Genomic DNA, 27929 nt, shown 5'->3' with positions numbered 1-27929 from the left:
CCTGCCCTTTTGCCCCCTGCCCTTTGCCTCCCTCCCTGCCCTCTTGCCCCCCTGCCCTCTTGCCCCCCCTGCCCTCTTGTCCCCCCTGCCACCCTGCCCTCTTGCTCCTCCCTGCCCTCTTGCCCCTCCCTGCCCCCTTGCCCCTCCCTGCCCCTCCCTGCCCTTTGGCACCCCGCCCCTCCCTGCCCTTTGGTACCCCCGCCCCTCCCTGCCCTTTGCCCCCCCGCCCCTCCGTGCCCTTTGCCCTCCCCGCCCTTCCACGCCACTTGCCCCCCAACCCCTGCCCTTCCACGCCCGGGCAACGCCGGGTATATCAGCTAATTAACTTTATAAATGACCTCTTTTTCGGCCCTTAAAGTGATATATGTTGACCGATTAAAGCAGCAGTTCAAGCTGCTGTTTTTAAAACGATCAATATGTGCAATATCAATACAATCTACACTCACACAAGTGATTAGCTAAATTGCCGATCGATCCGTGAAGATTCGGCTCAGGGGTTCAGTAAATGGCAGTCAGTGATTAGATTTTTGTGCGGCCCTGAGATAGCTATAGGTTAATTACAGAGTGGGTGTGAGTGAGAGAAGAGTGAGTGTGAGAGAGAAGAGAGACCGAGTGTGTGAGAGGAGAGAGACAGAGTGTGTGAGAGAAGAGAGTGTGTGTGAGTGTGTGTGAGAGAGTAAATATACATATATACATATAGCAAATAGAAATCTCATTAGTGAGCACATTCACGTCTTCAACCCTGCTTTTTGCCATTAATCAGCTAGCATACAGTGCTTCCACTGCAGCAAGGGATTCTGGGAAATGACATGCAAATGAGCACACATACATACTTACACACAGTATGAAATTAGAAACTATGGGAAAAAAATTCAATATCTCCAGTTCAATAACTTCCTTATCTTGTAATGCATTTGGTCGGATATTGTTCTTGAGAAAGAGGCGTGAGCCGTGGAAAAAAAAAACTTCCCAGAAATCCACGCCAGAGCTCTTAAACGTTTTATTAAGAGCTATGAATATTGAGACCTCGTCATCACAAAAGATTATCATCTTCTAAATTATATACATGAGGTTTAAACATTTATATATATATGACATACTTTGCGCTATGAAAATACAAAAATCAAATAGTTGGATTAACTGCGTTCTATTCCATAAATATATATTTCTTTATTTTAGTGGTTCATAGAAAATAATGGGATACAGTCCATGTGACTAGAATATTAAATAATCTGCATCCCGTCTCACTGTGCAGCTTGTAAATTCACATAGTAATAGTAAGTTTGTCGGTTAAGGCAGCAACGTCGCGGATGGAGCACTTAAAAAATTACAAATGTTCCTTTTAAATATCTGCTAGTTATTAAAAAAATCTAAGAGCAAGTAAGCCTCAAAGAACTAATGACTGTGATATGTCTACACCAGGGGTGGGCAACTCCAGTCCTCAATGGCCACTAACAGGACAGGTTTTCAGGATATCCCTGCTTCAGCACAGGTGGCTCTATCAGTCTCTGCTTCAGCACAGGTGGCTCAGTCTTCGACCGAGTCACCTGTGCTGAAGCAGGGATATCCTCAAAAAACCTGACCTGTTATTGTCCCCCAAGGACTGGAGTTGGCCGTCCCTGGTCTAAACGTTTAAAATTAGTATTAAGACTTTTTTAAAGTTTAAAAAAAAAAAAAGTAGTGGGTTTTTTTATGTCTTAACGCGGGGTTGAGAGACGGTCCTGTTTGCTCCACCAGAATAACAGCCGTCTAAAAATTGATGCCATTCCCTTTATAAAAGGCCACTTGGGAAATGGGACAGGATAAGAGAGAGATGAGATGGAAATAAGAGCAGTTAGGCCACTTGTGACTTACAAGTTCAAGGTTCACAGACACGTCCAGATTCATTTTCAAAAAGGATTGGAAAATATTATATATATCCTCATTTTCAGTCAGTTTAAAATATGTTTCTGGTTCCTCCTATAAAACATATCAGTCATTTAAATTTATTTCTACGTAGTATTTATACTGAAGTACTCATTTATACGTAGTATTTATATTAAAGTACTCATTTCTACGTAGTTATTATATTAAAAGTACTGATTTGTACGTAGTATTTATACTGACGTACTCATTTCTACGTAGTATATATACACTGAAGTCCACGTTTTCTACATGATATTTATAGCCAAGTCCTTATTTCTACGTGGCGCGGACTAGCTGCTTTGTGGTCTTGGTGAAACTTTAGACGGACGGATCCCACCACAAAGGACAGCGCGGTCAGTCGGAGATCAGTTTGCGGAGTCCAGCTGTTTCGTAACGTGATTGGTGAATTAAGAAGACGACACGTGGTCCCCGTGGTTGTACAAGTGCTTTCCTGTGGTGTGTCCTCGGTCCCCCGGCGTGGCCGTTGACACAATGTTACCCTCTGCGGTTCAGTCCGGATACACCCCTGGGTTTCCGGGCGTACGTTATCTCAGAGCTTCTTCTGAGACAGCTTGATGGTGACCGTTTTAACCTCGGTGTATTCCGTCAGAGCGTACTCCCCGCTGTAACCAAAGAGAACATCGTTTCAAATGACAAATAGAAGTAACAAGCAGAGGCAGAGGCAACGCGTCAAAATGACGCCGCAGGGTCACGTGCCGTGACGTCACATGACCCCGCGGCATCATTTGACGCTTGAGATGAGGTAAGGGGGGGCGTGAGCTGGCAGGGGGGCGCAGGGCAAAAAGTTTGAGCACCCCTGTTCTAATGTGCATTGATGGTGTATAGATCAATAGAAGCGTACACGCGGCCGGAGCGTGGTACAAAGAGGGACACTTACAGTTCTCTGCCGTTCCCGGACATCTTGTAACCCCCAAACGGAGCCTGTACGTGCAGCGCGTTGTAGCAGTTAACCCTGTAATAAAGACAGAGGTTATGAGCGATGACACATTCCCCCTCCATAAAAACAGGAAAGGGCCAGCGTTCCTAGAATTGATAGTCAATAAAAGCACGTTTGTAGCTGAAAGAGCCTATAGAATTTACTTTAATGGGCTGTCAAGGGACATATTTATATATGGACTCCGCTTTACTGGAAGGGGTTTTAACATATTTAATCTGTAACCGTGCATTGTTATCATAACTCTATACCCAGGTACCTCTCACTGTATTACTTCCTGGTAACACATTTGATAATTAAATAAATGTAGTAGCAGGGCTTAGTCGACATGGCCTGAAATGACCGCTTCTCAGACAAGCTTTTGGTTGGAGCCAGGCTGTATTCCACCTGTATGTAAACCAAGACCATTCCTGTGCTGAAGTCAAGAGTTCATACTTGGGCTAAGGCCGTACAGCCTCGGCCTGCGCGGAGGCGCGCGCGTGCGTGACGCCACCCGTGTGAAGCAGTTGCGTTTTCCATCCATAGTGGACTCGCCGTGGGGGGCGTGCCTAGGGGCATCACGGAGCTGGTTTGCCCTCATTGGGCGAACCGCTCACGTGACCCGCCTGTCGCGGCAAGAAATCGCGCCCCCCCCTCCTGCTTGCGCCCGCACGTGTCCGCGCTTTCTATGGGCACCATCAATGCCTGTAGGCAATGTGATCGCGCTTCAGCGCGGTCGGCGGCAGTATGGACCTGCACGTAGCTGCACACCCTTCTCTGGTATATTTTTCTGTTTCATCTTCTCCCCAACAATAAAACAAAAATGGTCATTTGTGAAATAATAAAGGCGTCTGAACAGGTAGCGCGGTGACTCTACCCTCTTAACCCCGTCACTGCCAGAGGGGTGTGTAGCATGGCTTGTTCTCTAGCAGTGTGTTAAAGCAACTTCGAGAAGGGGTGTTCAACTCCCGTCCTCAAGCCCCTCCAACAGGTCTGGTTTTCAGGATATCCCTGCGTCAGCACAGGTGGCTCAATCAGTCCCTGCTTCAGCGCAGGTGGCTCAATCAGAGGCTCAGTCTTCGACTGAGCCTCTGATTGAGCCACCTGTGCTAAAGCTGGGATATCCTAAAAGCCTGACCTGTTGGGGGGCAGGGTGGGGAGTAGCGAGGGGCTTGAGGCCTGGCTTAGGGCCAGTCTGCGTATTTGTATGTGCGGAGCAGTGACGGATAGGCCGCGGCTCCCAGATCTGTGCCGTGCGCGTGGTGTGTGGGTGCACTGCGGCCTCACGCACTCACCACACTGTCCCGGATTGCAGCGCAGAAGCGACGGTCAGTGCCTTGTCCAGGCTCCCGGTGAAGACTGCGGCCGTCAGGCCGTACTCCGTGCTGTTCGCTCGCTTTATTACGTCCTCTGTACTTTTGAATTTCAGAATAGCTTGAACTGGTCCAAAAATCTGCAGTGAATAGAACAGTGTGAGCGCTGCGGGGGGTAGGTACATCGTGTCCCCCTCTGTGTGAGCGCTGCGGGGGGTAGGTACATCGTGTCCCCCTCTGTGTGAGCGCTGCGGGGGGTAGGTACATCGTGTCCCCCTCTGTGTGAGCGCTGCGGGGGGTAGGTACATCGTATCCCCCTCTGTGTGAGCGCTGCGGGGAGTAGGTACATCGTATCCCCCTCTGTGTGAGCGCTGCGGGGGGTAGGTACATCGTGTCCCCCTCTGTGTGAGCGCTGCGGGGGTAGGTACATCGTATCCCCTCTCTGTGTGAGCGCTGCGGGGGGTAGGTACATCGTATCCCCCTCTGTGTGAGCGCTGCGGGGGGTAGGTACATCGTATCCCCTCTGTGTGAGCGCTGCGGGGGGTAGGTACATCGTATCCCCCTCTGTGTGAGCGCTGCGGGGGGTAGGTACATCGTGTCCCCCTCTGTGTGAGCGCTGCGGGGGGTAGGTACATCGTATCCCCCTCTGTGTGAGCGCTGCGGGGAGTAGGTACATCGTATCCCCCTCTGTGTGAGCGCTGCGGGGGGTAGGTACATCGTGTCCCCCTCTGTGTGAGCGCTGCGGGGGGTAGGTACATCGTGTCCCCCTCTGTGTGAGCGCTGCGGGGGGTAGGTACATCGTGTCCCCCTCTGTGTGAGCGCTGCGGGGGGTAGGTACATCGTGTCCCCCTCTGTGTGAGCGCTGCGGGGATAGGTACATCGTATCCCCTCTGTGTGAGCGCTGCGGGGGGTAGGTACATCGTATCCCCCTCTGTGTGAGCGCTGCGGGGGTAGGTACATCGTATCCCCCTCTGTGTGAGTGACACAGTGTCATCGTATCCCCCTCTGTGTGAATGACACAGTGTCATCATATCCCCCTCGCTGTGTGAGTGACAGTGTCATCGTATCCCCCTCTGTGTGTGAGTGACATGCAGTGTCATCGTATCCCCCTCTGTGTGAATGACACAGTGTCATCATATCCCCCTCGCTGTGTGAGTGACAGTGTCATCGTATCCCCCTCTGTGTGTGAGTGACATGCAGTGTCATCGTATCCCCCTCTGTGTGAATGACACAGTGTCATCATATCCCCCTCGCTGTGTGAGTGACACGCAGTGTCATCGTATCCCCCTCGCTGTGTGAGTGACACAGTGTCATCGTATCCCCCTCTGTGTGTGAGTGACACGCAGTGTCATCGTATCTCCTCCCCCGTTTCCCCCGGGTTAGCGAGTCCAAGCGTGTCGCGGTGCCCGTTACCTCCTCCTTGGCTATCCTCATGTCGTCCGTGACCTCGGAGAAGACGGTGGGTTTAATGAAGAGACCTCGGCCCGCCATGGGCGACCCCCCGCACTCCAGCTTAGCCCCCTCCTCCTTCCCGCTCTGTATGAGCTCCACAATCTTATCAAACTGCTCCTGGTCAATCTGAGGGCCGCAGGAAGAAGGGGAGAGGGGTGAGGGTCCCGGCCGTTCCGGGCAGAGAAAGTCCAAGACGCCCCCCCCTAGATATTCATTCATCCAACCCTGATATCTATTCATTCACACCCATGTACAAGCCGGTCTCTCTAGCACAGGGGGGCTCAACTCCAGTACTCAAGCCCTCCCAACAGGACAGGTTTTCAGGATAGTCCAGCTTTAGCACAGGTGGCTCAATCAGAGGCTCAGTCTTCGACTGAGCCTCTGATTGAGCCACCTGTGCTGAAGCAGGAACTGATTGAGCCACCTGTGCTGAAGCAGGGATATCCTGAAAACCTGACCTGTTGGGGGGGAGGGCTTGAGGACTGGAGTTGAGCACCCCCTTGTTACTGTGTGTAACCCTTTGTATTCTTTATGTAGTATTGATTTATACCCCCTTTTTTCCCCCCCATGTACCCCCAAAAATGTACCACCCTTATTGAAAAAAATAAAGTTAACCCTTTACCTGCCAGAGACCAGCAAGATCTTGCAGAGCAATGCATCGCAGCAGCAAAGGGGTTAAATCAATATATTGCCGTCTGATAACACTAGAGCGAAACTGGAAGAGCCCCCCTGCCCCCCCCCTTCCCCCCGTCCAACCCCATCCCCCTGTCTCCCCTTCCCTCCCCCAGTACCTGAGGCCCCTGTTCCGTTTTGGGATCGAACGGGTCCCCCACGAGACGCCTCTTGGCGTGCTCCACACTGCGCCTCACAAACTCGGGGTACACCTGCTCCTCCACGAAGACGCGGGAGGCCGCGGTGCAGCACTGGCCTTGGTTGAAGAAGACGCCTTGATGCACGCATTCCACCGCCAGCTCCACTGCAAGCAAAGTCCCGGCGAGGCGGTAAAAAAGGGGGGAGCGGGAGGGGCGCAGGGAAGACAGAACATTTACACGTCACACACACGTCCGGCAAACCTGCGCCGATCTCCCAAATACCAAGATTATGCCCACGGACGCACAACGGAGAATACCGTGAAGACCCTCTTCCCCTGGCTTGGGAAGACTTTAGCTCCATTAAGGAACTAGAGCTATTTTGTGGGGAAACTCACCTTGTTGAGGGCAGGGGTTCTCAACGCCACTGCTCAAGACCCCCCCCCCCCTGGATATCCCTGCTTCAGCACAGGTGGCTCAATCAGTGGTTCGGTTGGTGCCTGAGACTCTGATTGAGCCACCTGCAGTGTCAGATTTCCTATTAGGCCCGGGCCTAGGGTGGCAGATTTTGGAGGCGGCAATAATTTCTGCCCCCACGTGCTTTTGCCCCCATCTCAGGCCTATTGGACCCAATGGGAAGGCCCTTACAGGTGTCCGGCCGCCTCCTTTCTGCCGCCCTCCTGTTCCTTCGGAATCCCAACAACAAATGACGCCGCAGACAGCACCAACGTGACATCACACGGTGTCACATTACGTCGCGTTTCCATGGCAGCGCTCCGTCACGTTGATGACGTCCGCGGCGTCACATGACGCTGGGATTCCGAAGGAGCGGCAGGGCGGCAGCAAGGAGGCGGCCCACACTGGCAAGTGCCGAGGGGCGGCAGATTTTGAAATCCGCCTGTGCTGAATTAGGGGCTGATTGAGCCACCTGTGCTGAAGCAGTGATGTCCTAAAAACCTGACCTGTTGGGGGCCCTTGAGAACCCCTGGGTTAGGAATCAAGAAGAAACTACTAAGTAGATTAGTTTAAAAAAAGACACATGGCCAGCCAGTTAAAAACCAGTGAATATGAAATGATCAGGCCGGGGCTGGGACCCCACGCGTTTCGAGGCCTTCACCGCCTCATTTCTTTATTTAGCGCTGAATGAGCCACCGTGATTAGGATGGAAATGAGTTTGTCTTCGCTTAGTCCGGCGGGAGCGATAAACTTACAGTCGGAATCTGCAAACACGATGCACGGGTTTTTCCCTCCGAGTTCCAGGGTGACGCGCTTCAGGTTACTTCTGGAGGCGGCTTCCTTAATTAATTTGCCAACCTGCGGGAACAATGAGCATTAGAATGAATTCCTCGGCAGGGCGGGCCCGTCCGTCTTGTGGTGGGACAGAACGCCTAGGACGAAAATATAGGACGATCCCTACTAAAGGGGGGGGGGGGGGAGAGAGGGGGGGAGGGGGGGCTGGGTGGGGGGTTGGTTCAGAACGCTAGCTCCATGTGACCGGGATGTTCTCAGGACGGAAGAGATCTGTGTGGACACTTCTCTAACACCTTGATAAAGTCCCACGGGACGAAACGCGTTGGTGCGTGGGCTGTGTCTCTGTCCCTGTGTATTCATGGAATAAACTACCCTCAGTTTTAGTCACGGAGTTGTGCCCTTTATTTTTTCTATAAGAATTTTTTTCTTGTGGATTCTCTTACCAGCTCATCTATTTTGAGCACTTCTCTACCACATGTGCACCAGACACTAGATGGCGCTGCTCTTACATAGATAGAGTTTTTTTCCCCAAATTTGCAGCAGTTTCGAATACTTTGAAAATGTTTCTAAATGTGTGTGTGTGTGTGTGTGTCTGTGTGTGTGTGTGTGTGTGTATATACACATATATGTGAATGTATGTATATATATATATATATATATATATATATATATATGTGTATGTATGTATGTATGTATGTATGCAGTGAGAGAGCGCAGTGAGAACGCAGTGAGAGAGAACGCGCGGTGAGAGTGCAGTGAGAATGAGAGAGCATGCAGTGAGAGCGAGAGCACGCAGTGAGAGACAGAGAACGTGCGGTGACAGCGCAGTGAGGAGAGAGCATGCAGTGAGAGCGAGAGCACGCAGTGAGAGAACGCGCGGTGAGAGCGCAGTGAGAATGAGAGAACACAGTGAGAGACAGAGAACGTGCGGTGAGAATGAGAGAACACGCGGTGAGAGCGCAGTGAGAGAACGCGCAGTGAGAGAACGCGCGGTGAGAGCGCAGTGAGAGCGTCAATGCTCTGCAGAATGGGGGCGCCTGTGCTCCGTACTTGCAGCCCCCCACTCCCCAAGTCCCACCTCTTACCTCCGTGGATCCGGTGAAAGCGACCTTGTCAATGTCGGAGTGGTGAGAGATGGCAGCGCCAGCTGTGGGCCCATATCCCGGCACTATATTTACTACCCCAGGAGGGAAGCCTGCCTGCAAGGAGAGGCACATGTCAGGGGCAGGGGGGCAGCGCTGTGCATCTCACACATGGAGACCACATGTGGCTGAGTCACGTACAGCGTCTTGTAATCAAAGGTAAATATTTACTACCCATGGAGACTGTGACGGCAGGGACGGCAGATGCCGCATTCTCCTCCAATATACCATATACCTCCATATAGGATCAACATCAATCTAATGTACCATGCCCCTATGTATTATCCGACACTAGCACTGCTCAACATGCTGTACAGGAGAGCGAAGGGTTACAGGGTCATTTAAAGCAGGGTGCCCAACTCCAGTCCTCAAGCTCCCCAAACCCCCCCCCCCCACCTCCAACAGGACAGGTTTTCAGGATATCCCAGCTTCAGCACAGGTGGCTAAAGCAGTGGCTCAGTCAAAGACAGCCACTGGTGCTGAAGCAGGGACTGATTAAGCCACCTGTGCTGGATAGTCTTAAAACCTGACCTGTTGGGGGTTATTGATGACTAGAGTTGAGCCCCCCTGCATCATCGCCTTCCCCTCCAGCAGTGAAGGGGTTTGTTCATCGCCGGTGACATGGCGCAGACGCAGCGGCCGCGGCTTTACCTCGGTGATTAGCGATCCCATGTACAGAGCCGTCAGGGGGGTCTGTTCTGCCGGCTTTAGGACCAGCGTGTTCCCACAGCACAGAGCCGGACCCATCTTCCAGGTAACCATCAGCAGGGGGAAGTTCCACTGAAACCAGAACCGAGGTATCACAGCACGCCAACCACTGCCACGGAGTGCCAACCACAGCCACGGAGTGCCAACCACAGCCACGGAGTGCCAATCACAGCCACATCCACGGAGTGCCAATCACAGCCACATCCACGGAGCGCCAACCACATCCACGGAGCGCCAACCACAGCCACGGAGTGCCAACCACAGCCACGGAGTGCAAACCACAGCCACACAGCACTGACCACAGGAGCACCAACCACAGCCACACAGCGTCAACCACAGCATGCCAACTATAGAGCACCAACCACAGCCACAGTGCGCCAACCACTGCCACACTGTGCCAACCACAGCGTGCCAACCATAGAGCACCAACCACAGCCACAGCATGCCAACCACAGCCACAGCGTGCCAACGAAAGAGCGCCAACCACAGCCACAGCGTGCCAACCACAGCCACAGCGTCCCAACCACTGCCACACAGCACCGACCGCAGGAGCACCAACCAGAGAGCGCCAACCACAGCCACGCAGCACCAACCACAGCCACAGAGCAGGTCAACCCCAGCCTTAGTGCGCCAGCAACAGAGCACCAACCACAGCCACAGAGTACCAACCACAGACCCAGAGCACCAACCACAGCATGTCACATACAGCCACACAGCACCAACCACAGCCACACAGTGCCAACCACAGCCACACAGCGCCAACCACAGCCACACAGCACCAACCACAGCCACATAACACCAACCACAGCCACACAGCGCCAACCACAGCCACACAGCGCCAACCACAGCCACACAGCGCCAACCGCAGCCACACAGCACCAACCGCAGCCACACAGCACCAACCACAGCCATACAGCACCAACCACAGCCACACAGCACCAACCGCAGCCACACAGCACCAACCACAGCCACACAGCACCAACCGCAGCCACACAGCACCAACCACAGCCATACAGCACCAACCACAGCCACACAGCGCCAACCACAGCCACACAGTGCCAACCACAGATTTTCTCATTACATTGAGCTCACTGCCACTAGTGGCTGTGCTGCCAGGTACAGTTGATATATTTAAGAAAATACTAGATTTCTTCTTACAAAGGAAATATTGGTGGATATTTACCAAACCGGCTACTAAATAGAATATTATAGATAATTAGGCAGATTATTAACCCTGGGTGGGGTGGGGATTGTTTGCAGCAGCATCTCTATGTATTTATAGAATAATAAGTATAACTACAGGCATACCCCACATTAACGTGCGCAATGGGACCGAGCATGTATGTAAAGCGAAAATGTACTCAAAGTGAAGCAGTACCTTTTCCCCACTTATCGATGCATGTACTGTACGGCAATCGTCACATACATGCATAACTGATGTAAATAACGCATTTGTAACAGGCTCTATAGTCTCCCCACTTGCGCACAGCTTCGGTACAGGTAGGGAGCCGGTATTGCTGTTCAGGACGTGCTGACAGGCACATGCGTGAGCTGCCGTTTGCCTATTGGGCGATATGTACTTACTCGCGAGTGTACTTAAAGTGAGTGTCCTTAAACCGGGGTATGCCTTTACTATAAAAGTATTACACATAAAAAGGTAAAACCCCATTACCTCTGCGCTCATACAGAATACATACTGCGTGGCACCTGTCCAAAGAGCAGCCACGGATTACCACGTACATAGAAAACGTACAGCTTTTATTTCTCTTTAGAGTAATAGTATACCTTCTTACAAACTGCTGCGGGACTTTGCAGGCTCAGCTAGCCTTAAACCGGTCCCAGAGGAGCATGTCCCGACCCTCTACTGCGGTGAATACGGAGTATTAATGTCTAAGTACCTCTAACACGGAGCGTTCTACGGAGGCGGCATTACATCACCGGCGCGGCTAATACTCACCGGTGTGATCGCTCCGCACACGCCAATGGGCTCATGAACAGTGAAGCAGAAAAACGTGTCATCTGAAACACAGCGGAAAACACACTATTATCACTTATACCCCAGGGTCTGCTGAGGGGGGGGGGGGCGGGGGGGGGGAGAAGTCATGCGGGGAGCAGAATTGGGTAGGGGTGATGTGCAGAAAATGGATGGAGAGTCAAGGAGGGCTGGGCACCAAAGCAAAACAGTGAGGAAGAGGGCACAAGAAAGGGGGATAGTGGGGAGCGAAAGAGAGTTAGAGAGAAAAAGTGCATTAGAAGTGGAACTGCAGAATATAATAATAATGGTGGTTGCTTTAAAGCTGCAGACCAAGCAATATCCTATGTGTGTTTTTTAATTTTTTAATAAATCAGTTCTGTACTATGAGAAAATACTTATAGTATTTTTTTTTAAACAACTCTGAATGACATTTTTCATGTATTATAATGCAACAAGCATTTTTTGTTTCTATAGCAACCATTTACAAAGTCACATCCCCTTCCTTTTCTGAAACAGGCTCTGGCACACCCCTTTTTGAGCCCTGCCCCTCTCTAGCAGTGCACCAATTGTGATTGCCTGGTCACATGATCTTCCCCACAGAACATTGCATCTTTGTTCCTCTTCAGCCATTTTGTGAACCCCCGAGCCGAATCTTAATTGATCGTTTACAGGAGAACGGAGCGATCGGCAACTTAGCTAATTACTCATTGTGTGGATTGTATTGATGCGCATATTAAAGGGGAGGGGGGAATAAATAAATGACCGGCAGCTTTAATGTAACTATACGATTTCCTCCATGCGGCGCCCGGTGACATCTTCTGGGGTTTCACCGCTGGCGTGTGGCGTCAGGGGAGGTCTCAGCACCGAGCAGCCATGCACAGACCCGCATGGACTCACCCACTGGGACTGTCCTGCCCTGGATTTTATCAGCCCAGCCGGCATAGTATCTCAGCGTCCTGATACAGCCCTCCAGGTCCACGAGGAAGGAGTGCAGGAAGGGCTTCCCCGTGTCCATGCTTTCCAAAGTCTGCAACAAGACCACACCCGGAGAGTGAAAGGCACTGGGGACACGTCACTTAGAAAACAGGGTCATCGTGTCCAGGCAGAAACACAGAGCCTCGGATCCCCAAAGAGAGGGGGCCCGCCTGATATGAATGGGTGTCAAGGTGTGCTGAAGCTTAGCACCGTTTATCGATCTGGGCCAGTGTGCTCTCCATAAAGAGAAGAGGCGTGTTATTCGGAGTCTGCTATCACGGTACTTTACACCCCAAAACGGTCAGGTCCTGCTAGGACGATCGTGAGCTGAGGGCAGTGACTTGTAACAGGTTAAATCGAACTGCTGGACCTTTATTTTGAAAAAAGGGCCAAGTATAAGTATTTATAGCTATTTTGTGAAACTTTTCATGTTAAACGAATAATGTGGAGTTGTTTTTTTAAGCTATTGTCTTTTGGTGATAATTCTGTTTATTCTCAAAACTAGCGGTGGTTTGATGCTCGTGTCTGGTGTATTGATTGTATAGTAATGATAGAGCCAGCATTGGAGGAGCAGAGGGAGCGGATATGACTCAGGGAACGGGGGGAAATCATTCTGATCAGGGAGCCAAGAAGTAAAACAGCTACTTTAAGGGGAATTTAATCTTTCTAAGGAACTGGACGCTCTGATCAGTTGTATTACTTGCTACACGGCACGTTCCCATTTAAGTAGCAGATATTACAATCAGAAGCCCTGCAGGGTGAGTGGGGGGGGGGGAGAGAAGCCCTGGAGGGTGGGCGAGGGGGGGAGAGAAGCCCTGGAGGGTGGGCGAGGGGGGGAGAGAAGCCATTAAAAAAAAAAGCCATTAATAAAAACAAAGTGCCCTTTCGTGCCTAACTCTTTGACAAGTTAGTGAACCCCTCAAAACCTTTGCGCATTTTTAAGTAACGCATCTTGATAAATAAATTCGCTGTTCTGTTGATTGCGAGGAAATGTTGGAATCCCGTATACAGGGCGGTCACTTACAGCCAGAACCACGCGATCTCGCTCCAGGAGGTCGGCCAGCTTGTGCAGAAGTCTCCCTCTGCCGCTGGCGTCCATCTGCCTCCACGGGGACCCCCTCTGGAAAGCAGCCCTCGCTGCGGCCACTGCCTTATCCACATCGGCCTGCCGGACACAAGCAACAGAAGGGTCACCTACACATCTGTGGGGTTAATATCATGGTACCACGGACCGAGTCTCTGCTGTTGAGCGCGGCAAAGCTGCTACTGTTAAAGGCGTTAGTCCCTCCTAGGGGCAAAGTGTACTAATGGCGGTAGCATGGTTAAGGGATCAGTCCCTCCTAGGGGCAAAGTGTACATATGGCAGAGACATGTTTAAGGGGTCAGTCTCTCCTCGGAGCAAAGTGTACTAATGGCAGTGACATGGTTAAGGGGTCAGTCCCTCCTAGGAACAACGTGTACTAATGGCAGTGACATGGTTAAGGGGTCAGTCCCTCCTACGGGGCAAAGTGTACTAATGGCAGTGACATGGTTAAGGGGTCAGTCCCTCCTAGGAACAACGTGTACTAATGGCAGTGACAGGATTAAGGGGTCAGTCCCCCCTCGGAGCAAAGTGTACTAATGGCAGTGACATGGTTAAGGGGTCAGTCCCTCCAAGGGCAAAGTGTACTAATGGCAGTGACATGTTTAAGGGGTCAGTCCCTCCTAGGGGCAAAGTGTACTAATGGCAGTGACATGTTTAAGGGGTCAGTACCTCCTAGGGGCAAAGTGTACTAATGGCAGTGACATGGTTAAGGGGTCAGTACCTCCTAGGGGCAAAGTGTACTAATGGCAGTGACATGGTTAAGGGGTCAGTACCTCCTAGGGGCAAAGTGTACTAATGGCAGTGACATGGTTAAGGGGTCAGTACCTCCTAGGGGCAAAGTGTACTAATGGAAGTGACATGTTTAAGGGGTCAGTGCCTCCTAGGGGCAAAGTGTACTAATGGCAGTGACATGGTTAAGGGGTCAGTGCCTCCTAGGGGCAAAGTGTACTAATGGAAGTGACATGTTTAAGGGGTCAGTCTCTGTCCTGGAACAGGATTGTCTATTTCCTGTGCCCCTCTGCCGCTCATAAGATTTACGTTTCCCTTGTTCAGCTGCCTGTAATTTCCCCTGTCCCAGCAGCTAGCTGCATGTGTAAGGCAACATTATTGATACATATGTTCTTTACACAGCCCTAGTCAGTGTTGGTTGCCTTAGCAACCTCCTATTCTCCTAAACTGAGAGTGGGCTATTCCACCGCCCCTTGTCTCTGTTCACAGTTGGTCTGTTCCTGAGACTATTCCTGTTTCCCAGATTCCTTTACACTTCCTTCCTACCCTAGCTGGCTGAGCAAGTACATCTCGTGCTATTCACCTCCTGGCAAGTATCACCGTTTTTTACCTTTCCCTACTATCAAGCACTCTCACTATAGAGAAGCTCTCTCTCTCTCACTACACCATCATCCACAAGTGCCTCTGTGTGTCTCTGCGTTCCCCAATAAAGTGAAGAAAAGACAGAGAACGTGCTGTGCTTGTAACAGGAACGAGTTAAGCTGTCTGGCCACACTTATACCCCACGTATACCCTGTGGCTACAGAATAGTCTCCTAGGAGCAAAGTGCACGAATGGCAGTGGCACGTTTAGTGGTTACGTCTGGGTGATTGGTGCATTTTGTAAACCAAAATCTGTTAGCTACAAGTATTATTAAATCATTATTTAAAGTTAGGTTGGAGACACGGAGAGCCGAGACTTGGGAGGGGTTTCATTTTCTCCGGCTGCTCCTTTTTGTCTGACATCACTATATGTTCACAAGAGTACGCACAGGCAAACCCCCCCCCCCCTGTTATTGTCTCTCCGATAGGGACAGAGTGGGATAAGGGGAAAGAAAACACTTGATTGACAAAACCAAGTATCTGCTTTTAGCATGGTTTGATCAGGGGGCCAATTTGGTTGTAAAACTGCATGCAAAAGGTTGTTTTTCTTGGTCAGCTATGTGGGATTGCCACTCCAAATTCGGTGCTAACCCTTAACCTGACATGATTGGTCAATCTGCTTGATCTAATCTGCTGAAGCTTTAGGGAAATCCTGGTCTAAGAGGAAGTGGAAGCTAAAATGTGTCGTGCTCGTCTGCAAGCCCACACTCCGAATCCTGCAGTTTAAACACTCTGATATACAAGTCTGGAACACGAGTTCGCGCGGGACGGGCGTCCGGTCTGCAGCCAGATATTGTGTTACTATATTAACTACTTGAGGACACAAACGCCCGGTGTGTTATAGGGTCGCTCACGGACTCACCTTGTCTGCTTCCTCCACCTCACAGATCTTGTTGCCCGTGGTCGGATTGTACACGGGGAACTTTCTGCCGCTCACAGATTGGTGCCACTCATTGTTAATAAATATCTGGAAGAGGAGAGGATGTGTAAATGTGTGTGTGTAATGTATGTGTGTCTGTGCGTAAGGAATGTGTAATAAGTGTGTGTTTAATACATTATATATAATATATATATATATATATATATATATATACACACACACACATATATATCTCAACAAGAAACAAACAGAACCCTTATATCAGCACTCTTATATGTCCAAAAAAAATATTAAATTTATTAAAGCAATATCACAAATATTAGCAACACATAAAATACCTTGGGCAATCTCTCCTTACTGATATCCAGACACTGCAATCTCTCTCCTTACTAATATCCGGACACTGCAATCTCTCCCCTTACTAATATCTAGACACTGCAATCTCTCTCCTTACTAATATCCAGACACTGCAATCTCTCCCCTTACTAATATCTAGACACTGCAATCTCTCTCCTTACTAATATCCGGACACTGCAATCTCTCCCCTTACTAATATCCAGACACTGCAATCTCTCCCCTTACTAATATCCAGTCACTGCAATCTCTCCCCTTACTAATATCCAGACACTGCAATCTCTCCCCTTACTAATATCCAGTCACTGCAATCTCTCCCCTTACTAATATCCAGTCACTGCAATCTCTCCCCTTACTAATATCCGGACACTGCAATCTCCCCTTACTGATATCCAGTCAGTGCAATCTCTCCCCTTACTAATATCCAGACACTGCAATCTCCCCTTACTAATATCCGGACACTGCAATCTCTCCCCTTACTAATATCCAGTCACTGCAATCTCTCCCCTTACTAATATCCAGACACTGCAATCTCTCCCCTTACTAATATCCAGACACTGCAATCTCTCCCCTTACTAATATCCAGTCACTGCAATCTCTCCCCTTACTAATATCCAGACACTGCAATCTCTCCCCTTACTAATATCCAGACACTGCAATCTCTCCCCTTACTAATATCCAGACACTGCAATCTCTCCCCTTACTAATATCCAGTCACTGCAATCTCTCCCTACTGATATCCAGACACTGCAATCTCTCCCCTTACTAATATCCAGTCACTGCAATCTCTCCCCTTACTAATATCCAGACACTGCAATCTCTCCCCTTACTAATATCCAGACACTGCAATCTCTCCCCTTACTGATATCCAGACACTGCAATCTCTCCCTACTGATATCCAGACACTGCAATCTCTCCCCTTACTAATATCCAGACACTGCAATCTCCCCCTACTGATATCCAGACACACTGCAATCTCTCCCTACTGATATTCAGACACTGCAATCTCTCCCTACTAATATCCAGTCACTGCAATCTCTCCCTACTAATATCTAGACACTGCAATCTCCCCTTACTAATATCCAGACACTGCAATCTCCCCCCTTACTAATATCCAGACACTGCAATCTCTCCCCTTACTAATATCCAGACACTGCAATCTCTCCCCTTACTAATATCCAGTCACTGCAATCTCTCCCTACTGATATCCAGACACTGCAATCTCTCCCCTTACTAATATCCAGTCACTGCAATCTCTCCCCTTACTAATATCCAGACACTGCAATCTCTCCCCTTACTAATATCCAGACACTGCAATCTCTCCCCTTACTGAAATCCAGACACTGCAATCTCTCCCTACTGATATCCAGACACTGCAATCTCTCCCCTTACTAATATCCAGACACTGCAATCTCCCCCTACTGATATCCAGACACACTGCAATCTCTCCCTACTGATATTCAGACACTGCAATCTCTCCCTACTAATATCCAGTCACTGCAATCTCTCCCTACTAATATCTAGACACTGCAATCTCTCCCCTTACTAATATCCAGACACTGCAATCTCTCCCCTTACTAATATCCGGACACTGCAATCTCTCCCCTTACTGATATCCAAACACTGCAATCTCTCCCCTTACTGATATCCAGACACTGCAATCTCTCCCCTTACTAATATCCAGACACTGCAATCTCTCCCTACTGATATCCAGACACTGCAATCTCTCCCCTTACTAATATCCAGACACTGCAATCTCCCCCTACTGATATCCAGACACACTGCAATCTCTCCCTACTGATATTCAGACACTGCAATCTCTCCCTACTAATATCCAGTCACTGCAATCTCTCCCTACTAATATCCAGTCACTGCAATCTCTCCCTACTAATATCTAGACACTGCAATCTCCCCTTACTAATATCCAGACACTGCAATCTCCCCCCTTACTAATATCTAGACACTGCAATCTCTCCCCTTACTAATATCCAGACACTGCAATCTCTCCCCTTACTAATATCCGGACACTGCAATCTCTCCCTTTACTGATATCCAGACACTGCAATCTCTCCTTACTAATATCCACTCACTTCAATCTCTCCCCTTACTAATATCCAGACACTGCAATCTCTCCCCTTACTAATATCCAGACACTGCAATCTCTCCCCTTACTAATATCCGGACACTGCAATCTCCCCCTACTGATATCCAGACACTGCAATCTCTCCCCTTACTAATATCCAGACACTGCAATCTCTCCCCTTACTAATATCCAGACACTGCAATCTCTCCCCTTACTAATATCCAGACACTGCAATCTCTCCCCTTACTAATATCCGGACACTGCAATCTCCCCCCTTACTAATATCCAGACACTGCAATCTCTCCCCTTACTAATATCTAGACACTGCAATCTCTCCCCTTACTAATATCCAGACACTGCAATCTCTCCCCTTACTAATATCCAGACACTGCAATCTCTCCCCTTACTAATATCCAGACACTGCAATCTCTCCCCTTACTAATATCCAGACACTGCAATCTCTCCCCTTACTAATATCCAGACACTGCAATCTCTCCCCTTACTAATATCCAGACTGCAATCTCTCCCCTTACTAATATCCGGACACTGCAATCTCCCCTTACTAATATCCAGACACTGCAATCTCTCCTTACTAATATCCACTCACTTCAATCTCTCCCCTTACTAATATCCAGACACTGCAATCTCTCCCCTTACTAATATCCAGACACTGCAATCTCTCCCCTTACTAATATGCAGTCAGTGCAATCTCTCCCCTTACTAATATCCGGACACTGCAATCTCCCCTTACTAATATTCAGTCAGTGCAATCTCTCCCCTTACTGATATCCGGACACTGCAATCTCCCCTTACTGATATCCAGTCAGTGCAATCTCTCCCCTTACTAATATCCAGTCACTGCAATCTCTCCCTACTAATATCTAGACACACTGAAATCTGTACTGATATCTAGACCAGTGTTTTTCAACAGGGGTTACTAGGAAGCTTTGGGTTCCCAGGACATCTCTAAAGGGTTTCTTGCCATTTTCAGGTAATTAGAAAATCGTACCAAATACAGAAGAATTTACAATACATCTGATCTCAGACGCACTATTAGAGAGGGTTGGGGTTCCTTACAATACATGTGATCTCAGACGCGCTATTAGAGAGGGTTGGGGTTCCTTACAATGCATCTGATCTCAGACGCGCTATTAGAGAGGGTTGGGGTTCCTTACAATGCATCTGATCTCAGACGCGCTATTAGAGAGGGTTGGGGTTCCTTACAATGCATCTGATCTCAGACGCGCTATTAGAGAGGGTTGGGGTTCCTTACAATGCATCTGATCTCAGACGCGCTATTAGAGAGGGTTGGGGTTCCTTACAATGCATCTGATCTCAGACGCGCTATTAGAGAGGGTTGGGGTTCCTTACAATGCATCTGATCTCAGACGCGCTATTAGAGAGGGTTGGGGTTCCTTACAATGCATCTGATCTCAGACGCGCTATTAGAGAGGGTTGGGGTTCCTTACAATGCATCTGATCTCAGACGCGCTATTAGAGAGGGTTGGGGTTCCTTACAATGCATCTGATCTCAGACACGTTATGGATATAGAACAAAGTATCTGTCATCTAAATTTAGCATAGGTTAAACTTGATGGACATGTCTTTTTCAACCTCATCTTCCTGGTACCTATGTAACTGTGTGCCATGTTTGAGGTGGGCATTCCATGGCATGTGTTGCCTACGTCACAGCGGCTGTTGGAGGGGGAGGGGGGGGGACGGTGTGGAGTGTGCGTTAACCTTGCCAGCGGGGGCTATGGTGCAGAAAAGCCCTGTGGTGGCTGCGGGTAGCGAGTGGGCAGGGCTCATTTCTGCATGATTCCATGGGCCCAGGTCACTTAACGGCCGGGCCGGTAGTCGCCCGGCTTGGTGGGTGTGCGGGCCATGGTTGGGGTGTCATCGTCCTTTACCCGGGGGGGGGAGAGCACGCTCTTAGCTCTTTAGGCTTGAAACGCGTAGGTGTGGGCCTCCTGCCTGTGTATGTGGTTTTTTATGATCCAATAAATTGGTTTATTTTTCTCCACTTCGGGAACGCTCTTTTTGATCTTTTTTCACCCTGCATGGAAGTAGTGCTGTGTCTTTTTGTTCCTGTGTTTGATGAGGGACAGAAGCAGATCTGTACCCTAGGACATGGGATCATCACCCAAGGATGCTGCACTATATATATATATATATATATATATATATATATATATATATATATATATATATATATATATATATATATATATATATATATATATATATATATATATATATATATATATATATATATATATATATATATAATCATAATACTGAGTTAAGTTATGGTGAGTAAAAAAAGTGACAAAAACCCTCCACAGGAAAGCAAATATGCAAATATAGCTGTATGCTCATCTGCATGTCTTAGGCAGGTCTGCAACCCCGCCTTTCCCCATTATCACCCAGCATACAGCACTTCCACTGCAGCAAGGGATTCTGGGAAATGACATGCAAATGAGCACACAGTGTCACTTTTTGCCTCAATAACCATTTTTAACATGGTTCCCTATAGGCTTAAGCTTGCTGCATGGTCACAGCTTTGAGCACAGCCAGGGTTAAGGTGCATACCCAGTAAAATCAACCCCACACTGATGAGACCCATCAAGGTCGAAACGGCTGCCTGTGGGTGGTTTTCTGGGTATGCACCTTAACCCTGGCTGTGCTCAAAGCTGTGACCATGCAGCAAGCTTAAGCCTATAGGGAACCATGTTAAAAATGGTTATTGAGGCAAAAAGTGACACTGTGTGCTCATTTGCATGTCATTTCCCAGAATCCCTTGCTGCAGTGGAAGTGCTGTATGCTGGGTGATAATGGGGAAAGGCGGGGTTGCAGACCTGCCTAAGACATGCAGATGAGCATACAGTTATATTTGCATATATATATATATATATATGTCCTTGAGATATATCTCATATACTCTTCATGATATTACACTATATATCAATGTATATATTATGTCTGGACACTTTATTGTGTGAACTCCTTACTACAGTGCTAAGTGGGGTGTTACCCGTTTGATCCATTATCACACATTCTGACACCTAAAGGGAACTACAAAGGATTTTATAACCTCTGTGATTATGTGTTATGAGCATTACACAATGTTTGTGATATTTTACAGTATATACTATACTATATATATACTATGTTACAGTATATATTATAGTATATCATGTTACAGTATATATTATAGCATAGCATGCTACAGTATATATTATAGCATGTTATAGTATATATTATAGCATGTTACAGTATATATTATAGCATAGCATGTTACAGTATATATTATAGCATGTTACAGTATATATTATAGCATAGCATGTTACAGTATATATTATAATATAGCATGTTACAGTATTTATTATAGTAGAACATATTACAGTATATATTATAGCAGAGCATATTACAGTATATATTATAGTAGAGCATGTTACAGTATATATTATAATATAGCATGTTACAGTATTTATTATAGTAGAACATATTACAGTATATATTATAGCAGAGCATATTACAGTATATATTATAGCATAGCATGTTACAGTATATATTATAGTAGAGCATGTTACAGTATATATTATAGTAGAGCATGTTACAGTATATATTATAGTAGAACATGTTACAGTATATATTATAGCATAGCATGTTACAGTATATATTATAATATAGCATGTTACAGTATATATTATAATATAGCATGTTACAGTATATATTATAGTAGAGCATGTTACAGTATATATTATAGTATAGCATGTTACAGTATATATTATAATATAGCATGTTACAGTATAAATTATAATATAGCATGTTACAGTATATATTATAGTATAGCATGTTACAGTATATATTATAGTATAGCATGTTACAGTATATATTATAGTAGAGCATGTTACATATATATTATAGCATGTTACAGTATATATTATAGTAGAGCATGTTACAGTATATATTATAGTAGAACATGTTACAGTATATATTATAGTATAGCATGTTACAGTATATATTATAATATAGCATGTTACAGTATATATTATAATATAGCATGTTACAGTATATATTATAGTATAGCATGTTACAGTATATATTATAGTAGAACATGTTACAGTATATATTATAATATAGCATGTTACAGTATATATTATAGTAGAACATGTTACAGTATATATTATAGTAGAGCATGTTACAGTATATATTGTAATATAGCCTGTTCCAGTATATATTATAGTATAGCATGTTACAGTATATATTATAGTAGAGCATGTTACAGTATATATTATAATATAGCATGTTACAGTATATATTATAGTATAGCATGTTACAGTATATATTATAATATAGCATGTTACAGTATATATTATAGTAGAGCATGTTACAGTATATATTATAGTATAGCATGTTACAGTATATATTATAATATATAATGTTACAGTATATATTATAATATAGCATGTTACAGTATATATTATAGTAGAGCATGTTACAGTATATATTATAATATAGCATGTTACAGTATATATTATAGTATAGCATGTTACAGTATATATTATAATATAGCATGTTACAGTATATATTATAATATAGCATGTTACAGTATATATTATAGTAGAGCATGTTACAGTATATATTATAGTAGAGCATTTTACAGTATATATTATAGTATAGCATGTTACAGTATATATTATAATATAGCATGTTACAGTATATATTATAGTAGAGCATGTTACAGTATATATTATAATATAGCATGTTACAGTATATATTATAATATAGCATGTTACAGTATATATTATAGTATAGCATGTTACAGTATATATTATAATATAGCATGTTACAGTATATATTATAGTAGAGCATGTTACAGTATATATTATAATATAGCATGTTACAGTATATATTATAGTAGAGCATGTTACAGTATATATTATAATATAGCATGTTACAGTATATATTATAGTAGAGCATGTTACAGTATATATTATAATATAGCATGTTACAGTATATATTATAGTAGAGCATGTTATAGTATATATTGTAATATAGCATGTTACAGTATATATTATAATATAGCATGTTACAGTATATATTATAGTAGAGCATGTTATAGTATATATTGTAATATAGCATGTTACAGTATATATTATAGTAGAGCATGTTACAGTATATATTATAATATAGCATGTTACAGTATATATTATAGTAGAGCATGTTACAGTATATATTATAATATAGCATGTTACAGTATATATTATAGCATAGCATGTTACAGTATATATTATAGTATAGCACGTTACAGTATATATAGTATAGCATGTTACAGTGCGTATATATATATATATATATATATATTTATATAGTATAGCATGTCATGTTACAGTGTATATATATATATTTATATAGTATAGCATGTCATGTTACAGTATATATTATAGTATAGCACGTTACAGTATATATAGTATAGCATGTTACAGTGTGTATATATATATATATATATATATATATTTATATAGTATAGCATGTCATGTTACAGTGTATATATATATTTATATAGTATAGCATGTCATGTTACAGTGTATATATATATATTTATATAGTATAGCATGTCATGTTACAGTGTATATATATATATTTATATAGTATAGCATGTCATGTTACAGTGTATATATATATATTTATATAGTATAGCATGTCATGTTACAGTGTATATATATATATATTTATATAGTATAGCATGTCATGTTACAGTGTATATATATATATTTATATAGTATAGCATGTCATGTTACAGTGTATATATATATATTTATATAGTATAGCATGTCATGTTACAGTATATATTATAGTAGAGCAGGTTACAGTATATATTGTAATAGGCAGGCATTGTTACCTGGTGGTGCTGGATCTCCAGGTTGGGGAGGGGTCTCGGGAGCCCGGGGGGCTTCCTGTCCGTCTGCCCATTCTCTGTGGTCCCATTGGTGGTTGTCATGTTAGGGGGGATCCTTTGCTAATGAGGGGACTCCCTGTGTGCCTGTCCCGGGTCTCTCTCTGCACTGACTCAGGACCTCCTCTCCCTTTAATAACTCCAGCTGCAGCCGGCGCTGATTGGCTCATTACTCCCCCTCCCCCCCCCCCCCTGTATGTTATCAATAGAGATGTCAGAGCCACGTGTGATGTCTGTGTATTAGGAGGGAGTGAGAGGTACTTGTCCCTGATGCCTGTGTATTAGGAGGAGGTGAGAGGTACGTGTCTCTGTGTATTAGGAGGGAGTGAGAGGTACTTGTCCCTGATGCCTGTGTATTAGGAGGGGGTGAGAGGTACGTCTCTCTGTGTATTAGGAAGGGGAGAGGTACGTGTCCCTGATGCCTGTGTATTAGGAGGGGGTGAGAGGTACGTGTCTCTGTGTATTAGGAGGGTGAGAGGAACGTGTCCCTGATGCCTGCGTATTAGGAGGGGGTGAGAGGTATGTGTTCCTGATGCCTGTGTATTAGGGGTGAGAGGAACATGTTCCTGATGCCTGGGTATTAGGGGTGAGTGGTACGTGTCCCTGATGCCTGTGTATTAGGGGTGAGAGGTACGTGTCCCTGATGTCTGTGTATTAGGAGGGAGTGAGAGGTATGTGTTCCTGATGCCTGGGTATTAGGGGTGAGAGGAACGTGTCCCTGATGTCTGTGTATTAGGAGGGGGTGAGAGGTATATGTCCCAGATGCCTGTGTATTAGGAGGGGGTGAGAGGTACGTGTCCCTGATGCCTGTGTATTAGGGGTGAGAGGAACATGTTCCTGATGCCTGGGTATTAGGGGTGAGAGGAACGTGTCCCTGATGCCTGTGTATTAGGGGTGAGAGGTACGTGTCCCTGATGTCCGTGTATTAGGAGGGGGTGAGAGGTATGTGTTCCTGATGCCTGGGTATTAGGGGTGAGAGGAACGTGTCCCTGATGTCTGTGTATTAGGAGGGGGTGAGAGGTATGTGTCCCTGATGCCTGTGTATTAGGAGGGGGTGAGAGGTATGTGTCCCTGATGTCTGTGTATTAGGAGGGGGTGAGAGGTATGTGTCCCTGATGTCTGTGTATTAGGAGGGGGTGAGAGGTATGTGTTCCTGATGCCTGGGTATTAGGGGTGAGAGGAACGTGTCCCTGATGTCTGTGTATTAGGAGGGGGTGAGAGGTATGTGTTCCTGATGCCTGGGTATTAGGGGTGAGAGGAACGTGTCCCTGATGTCTGTGTATTAGGAGGGGGTGAGAGGTATGTGTTCCTGATGCCTGGGTATTAGGGGTGAGAGGAACGTGTCCCTGATGTCTGTGTATTAGGAGGGGGTGAGAGGTATGTGTCCCTGATGCCTGTGTATTAGGAGGGGGTGAGAGGTATGTGTCCCTGATGTCTGTGTATTAGGAGGGGGTGAGAGGTATGTGTCCCTGATGTCTGTGTATTAGGAGGGGGTGAGAGGTATGTGTTCCTGATGCCTGGGTATTAGGGGTGAGAGGAACGTGTCCCTGATGTCTGTGTATTAGGAGGGGGTGAGAGGTATGTGTTCCTGATGCCTGGGTATTAGGGGTGAGAGGAACGTGTCCCTGATGTCTGTGTATTAGGAGGGGGTGAGAGGTACGTGTCCCTGATGCCTGTGTATTAGGAGGGGGTGAGAGGTATGTGTCCCCGATGTCTGTGTATTAGGAGGGGGTGAGAGGTATGTGTCCCTGATGCCTGTGTATTAGGAGGGGGTGAGAGGTATGTGTCCCTGATGTCTGTGTATTAGGAGGGGGTGAGAGGTATGTGTCCCTGATGTCTGTGTATTAGGAGGGGGTGAGAGGTACGTGTCCCTGAAGCCTGTGTATTAGGAGGGCAGAGATGTTTGGTTTCCCCATATCTATACATGAACTGGTTCTCCACCCCGCACTATGTACAGTATTTTGAGTAAGAACCAGGAGTACTTAGGTTTGTAATCTGAGTATTTCGGGTTCTCTGATAATGGATTTGGGATTCTCTCATCTAACCATATATAAACCCAATGACTTCACAGGAGAGAAACTGACGGTCACTGCTCCCCCAAACTCTGACCCCCAAACTCTGACCCCCAAACTCCTCTGCTCCCCAAACTCCGAGGGACAGCAGCAGAAATCTCGGGCGCTGCGGAATGCGTGGGTTGCATTTTAACCCCTTCACTGTCAGAAGGGAGCGTCTGATGCCCGGCAAAGGGGGTTTTAAAATGGTTTTTTTTTACACTATAATAAGAGTTGTAGAAAATCTAGCGGGAAACCCACAGAATTCGTCCCAAACGGAGGCTCAAACACGCACATACTGGGAGTGGCATATAGGGGGAGGGGCATAATACTGTCCGGCAGGGGGAGGGGCATAATACTGTCCGGCAGGGGGAGGGGCATAATACTGTCCGGCAGGGGGAGGGGTATAATACTGTCTGGCAGGGTTGGGTATAATACTGTCTGGCAGCGAGGGGGTTACAATACTGTCCGGCAGGGAGCGGCTTACAATACTGTCCGGCAGGCAGGGGTTATTATACTGTCCGGCAGGGAGGGGGTTACTATACTGTCCGGCAGGCGGGGTTATTATACTGTCCGGCAGGGAGGGGGTTACTATACTGTCCGGCAGGCAGGGGGTTATTATACTGTCCGGCAGGCAGGGGGTTATTATACTGTCCAGCAGGCAGGGGGTTATTATACTGTCCGGCAGGCAGGGGGTACTGTCCGTCAGGGAGGGGGTTATTATACTGTCCGGCAGGCAGGGGGTTATTATACTGTCCGGCAGACAGGGGGTTACTATACTGTCCGGCAGGCAGGGGGTTATTATACTGTCCGGCAGGGAGGGGGTTATTATACTGTCCGGCAGGCAGGGGGTTATTATACTGTCCGGCAGGCAGGGGGTTATAATACTGTCCGGCAGGGAGGGGGTTATTATACTGTCCGGCAGGCAGGGGGTTATTATACTGTCCGGCAGGCAGAGGGTTATAACACTGTCCGGCAGGCAGGGGGTTATAATACTGTCCGGCAGGCAGGGGGTTATTATACTGTCCGGCAGGCAGGGGGTTATTATACTGTCCGGCAGGCAGGGGGTTATTATACTGTCCGGCAGGCAGGGGGTTATTATACTGTCCGGCAGGCAGGGGGTTATTATACTGTCCGGCAGGGAGGGGGTTACTATACTGTCCGGCAGGCAGGGGGTTATTATACTGTCCGGCAGGCAGGGGGTTATTATACTGTCCGGCAGGCAGGGGGTTATTATACTGTCCGGCAGGCAGGGGGTTATAGTACTGTCCGGCAGGCAGGGGGTTATAGTACTGTCCGGCAGGCAGGGGGTTACAATACTGTCCGGCAGGCAGGGGGTTATTATACTGTCCGGCAGGCAGGGGGTTATTATACTGTCCGGCAGGCAGGGGGTTACTATACTGTCCGGCAGGCAGGGGGTTATTATGCTGTCCGGCAGGCAGGGGGTTATAGTACTGTCCGGCAGGCAGGGGGTTATAATACTGTCCGGCAGGCAGGGGGTTATTATACTGTCCGGCAGGCAGGTGGTTATTATACTGTCCGGCAGGCAGGGGGTTATTATACTGTCCGGCAGGTGGTTATTATACTGTCCGGCAGGCAGGGGGTTATTATACTGTCCGGCAGGCAGGGGGTTATTATACTGTCCGGCAGGCAGGGGGTTATTATACTGTCCGGCAGGCAG

At 47.0% G+C, this 27929-nt stretch overlaps 1 protein-coding gene across 1 annotated transcript; it reads right to left on the bottom strand.

Annotated features, from left to right (window-relative positions):
- Positions 1 to 985: 985 nt before the first annotated feature.
- ALDH1A3 (aldehyde dehydrogenase 1 family member A3) lies at positions 986 to 24296 on the bottom strand. The gene is made up of 13 exons (XM_075575289.1): positions 24144 to 24296; positions 15781 to 15885; positions 13489 to 13629; positions 12387 to 12516; positions 11472 to 11533; positions 9458 to 9586; positions 8750 to 8863; positions 7625 to 7727; positions 6396 to 6580; positions 5566 to 5730; positions 4135 to 4292; positions 2804 to 2878; positions 986 to 2528 (listed from the first exon to the last, which is right to left on the bottom strand). Exons 1-13 carry the CDS (start codon positions 24240 to 24242, stop codon positions 2456 to 2458), a joined length of 1539 nt encoding a protein of 512 aa, XP_075431404.1. The 5' UTR covers positions 24243 to 24296; the 3' UTR covers positions 986 to 2455.
- Positions 24297 to 27929: the final 3633 nt, after the last annotated feature.

This window comes from Ascaphus truei, chromosome 18 (genome assembly GCF_040206685.1).
Source record: "Ascaphus truei isolate aAscTru1 chromosome 18, aAscTru1.hap1, whole genome shotgun sequence".
In the NCBI taxonomy this organism is placed as follows: domain Eukaryota; kingdom Metazoa; phylum Chordata; class Amphibia; order Anura; family Ascaphidae; genus Ascaphus; species Ascaphus truei.
Note: the sequence above shows the minus strand (reverse complement) of the source record. Positions and strands in the feature narration are given on the sequence as shown.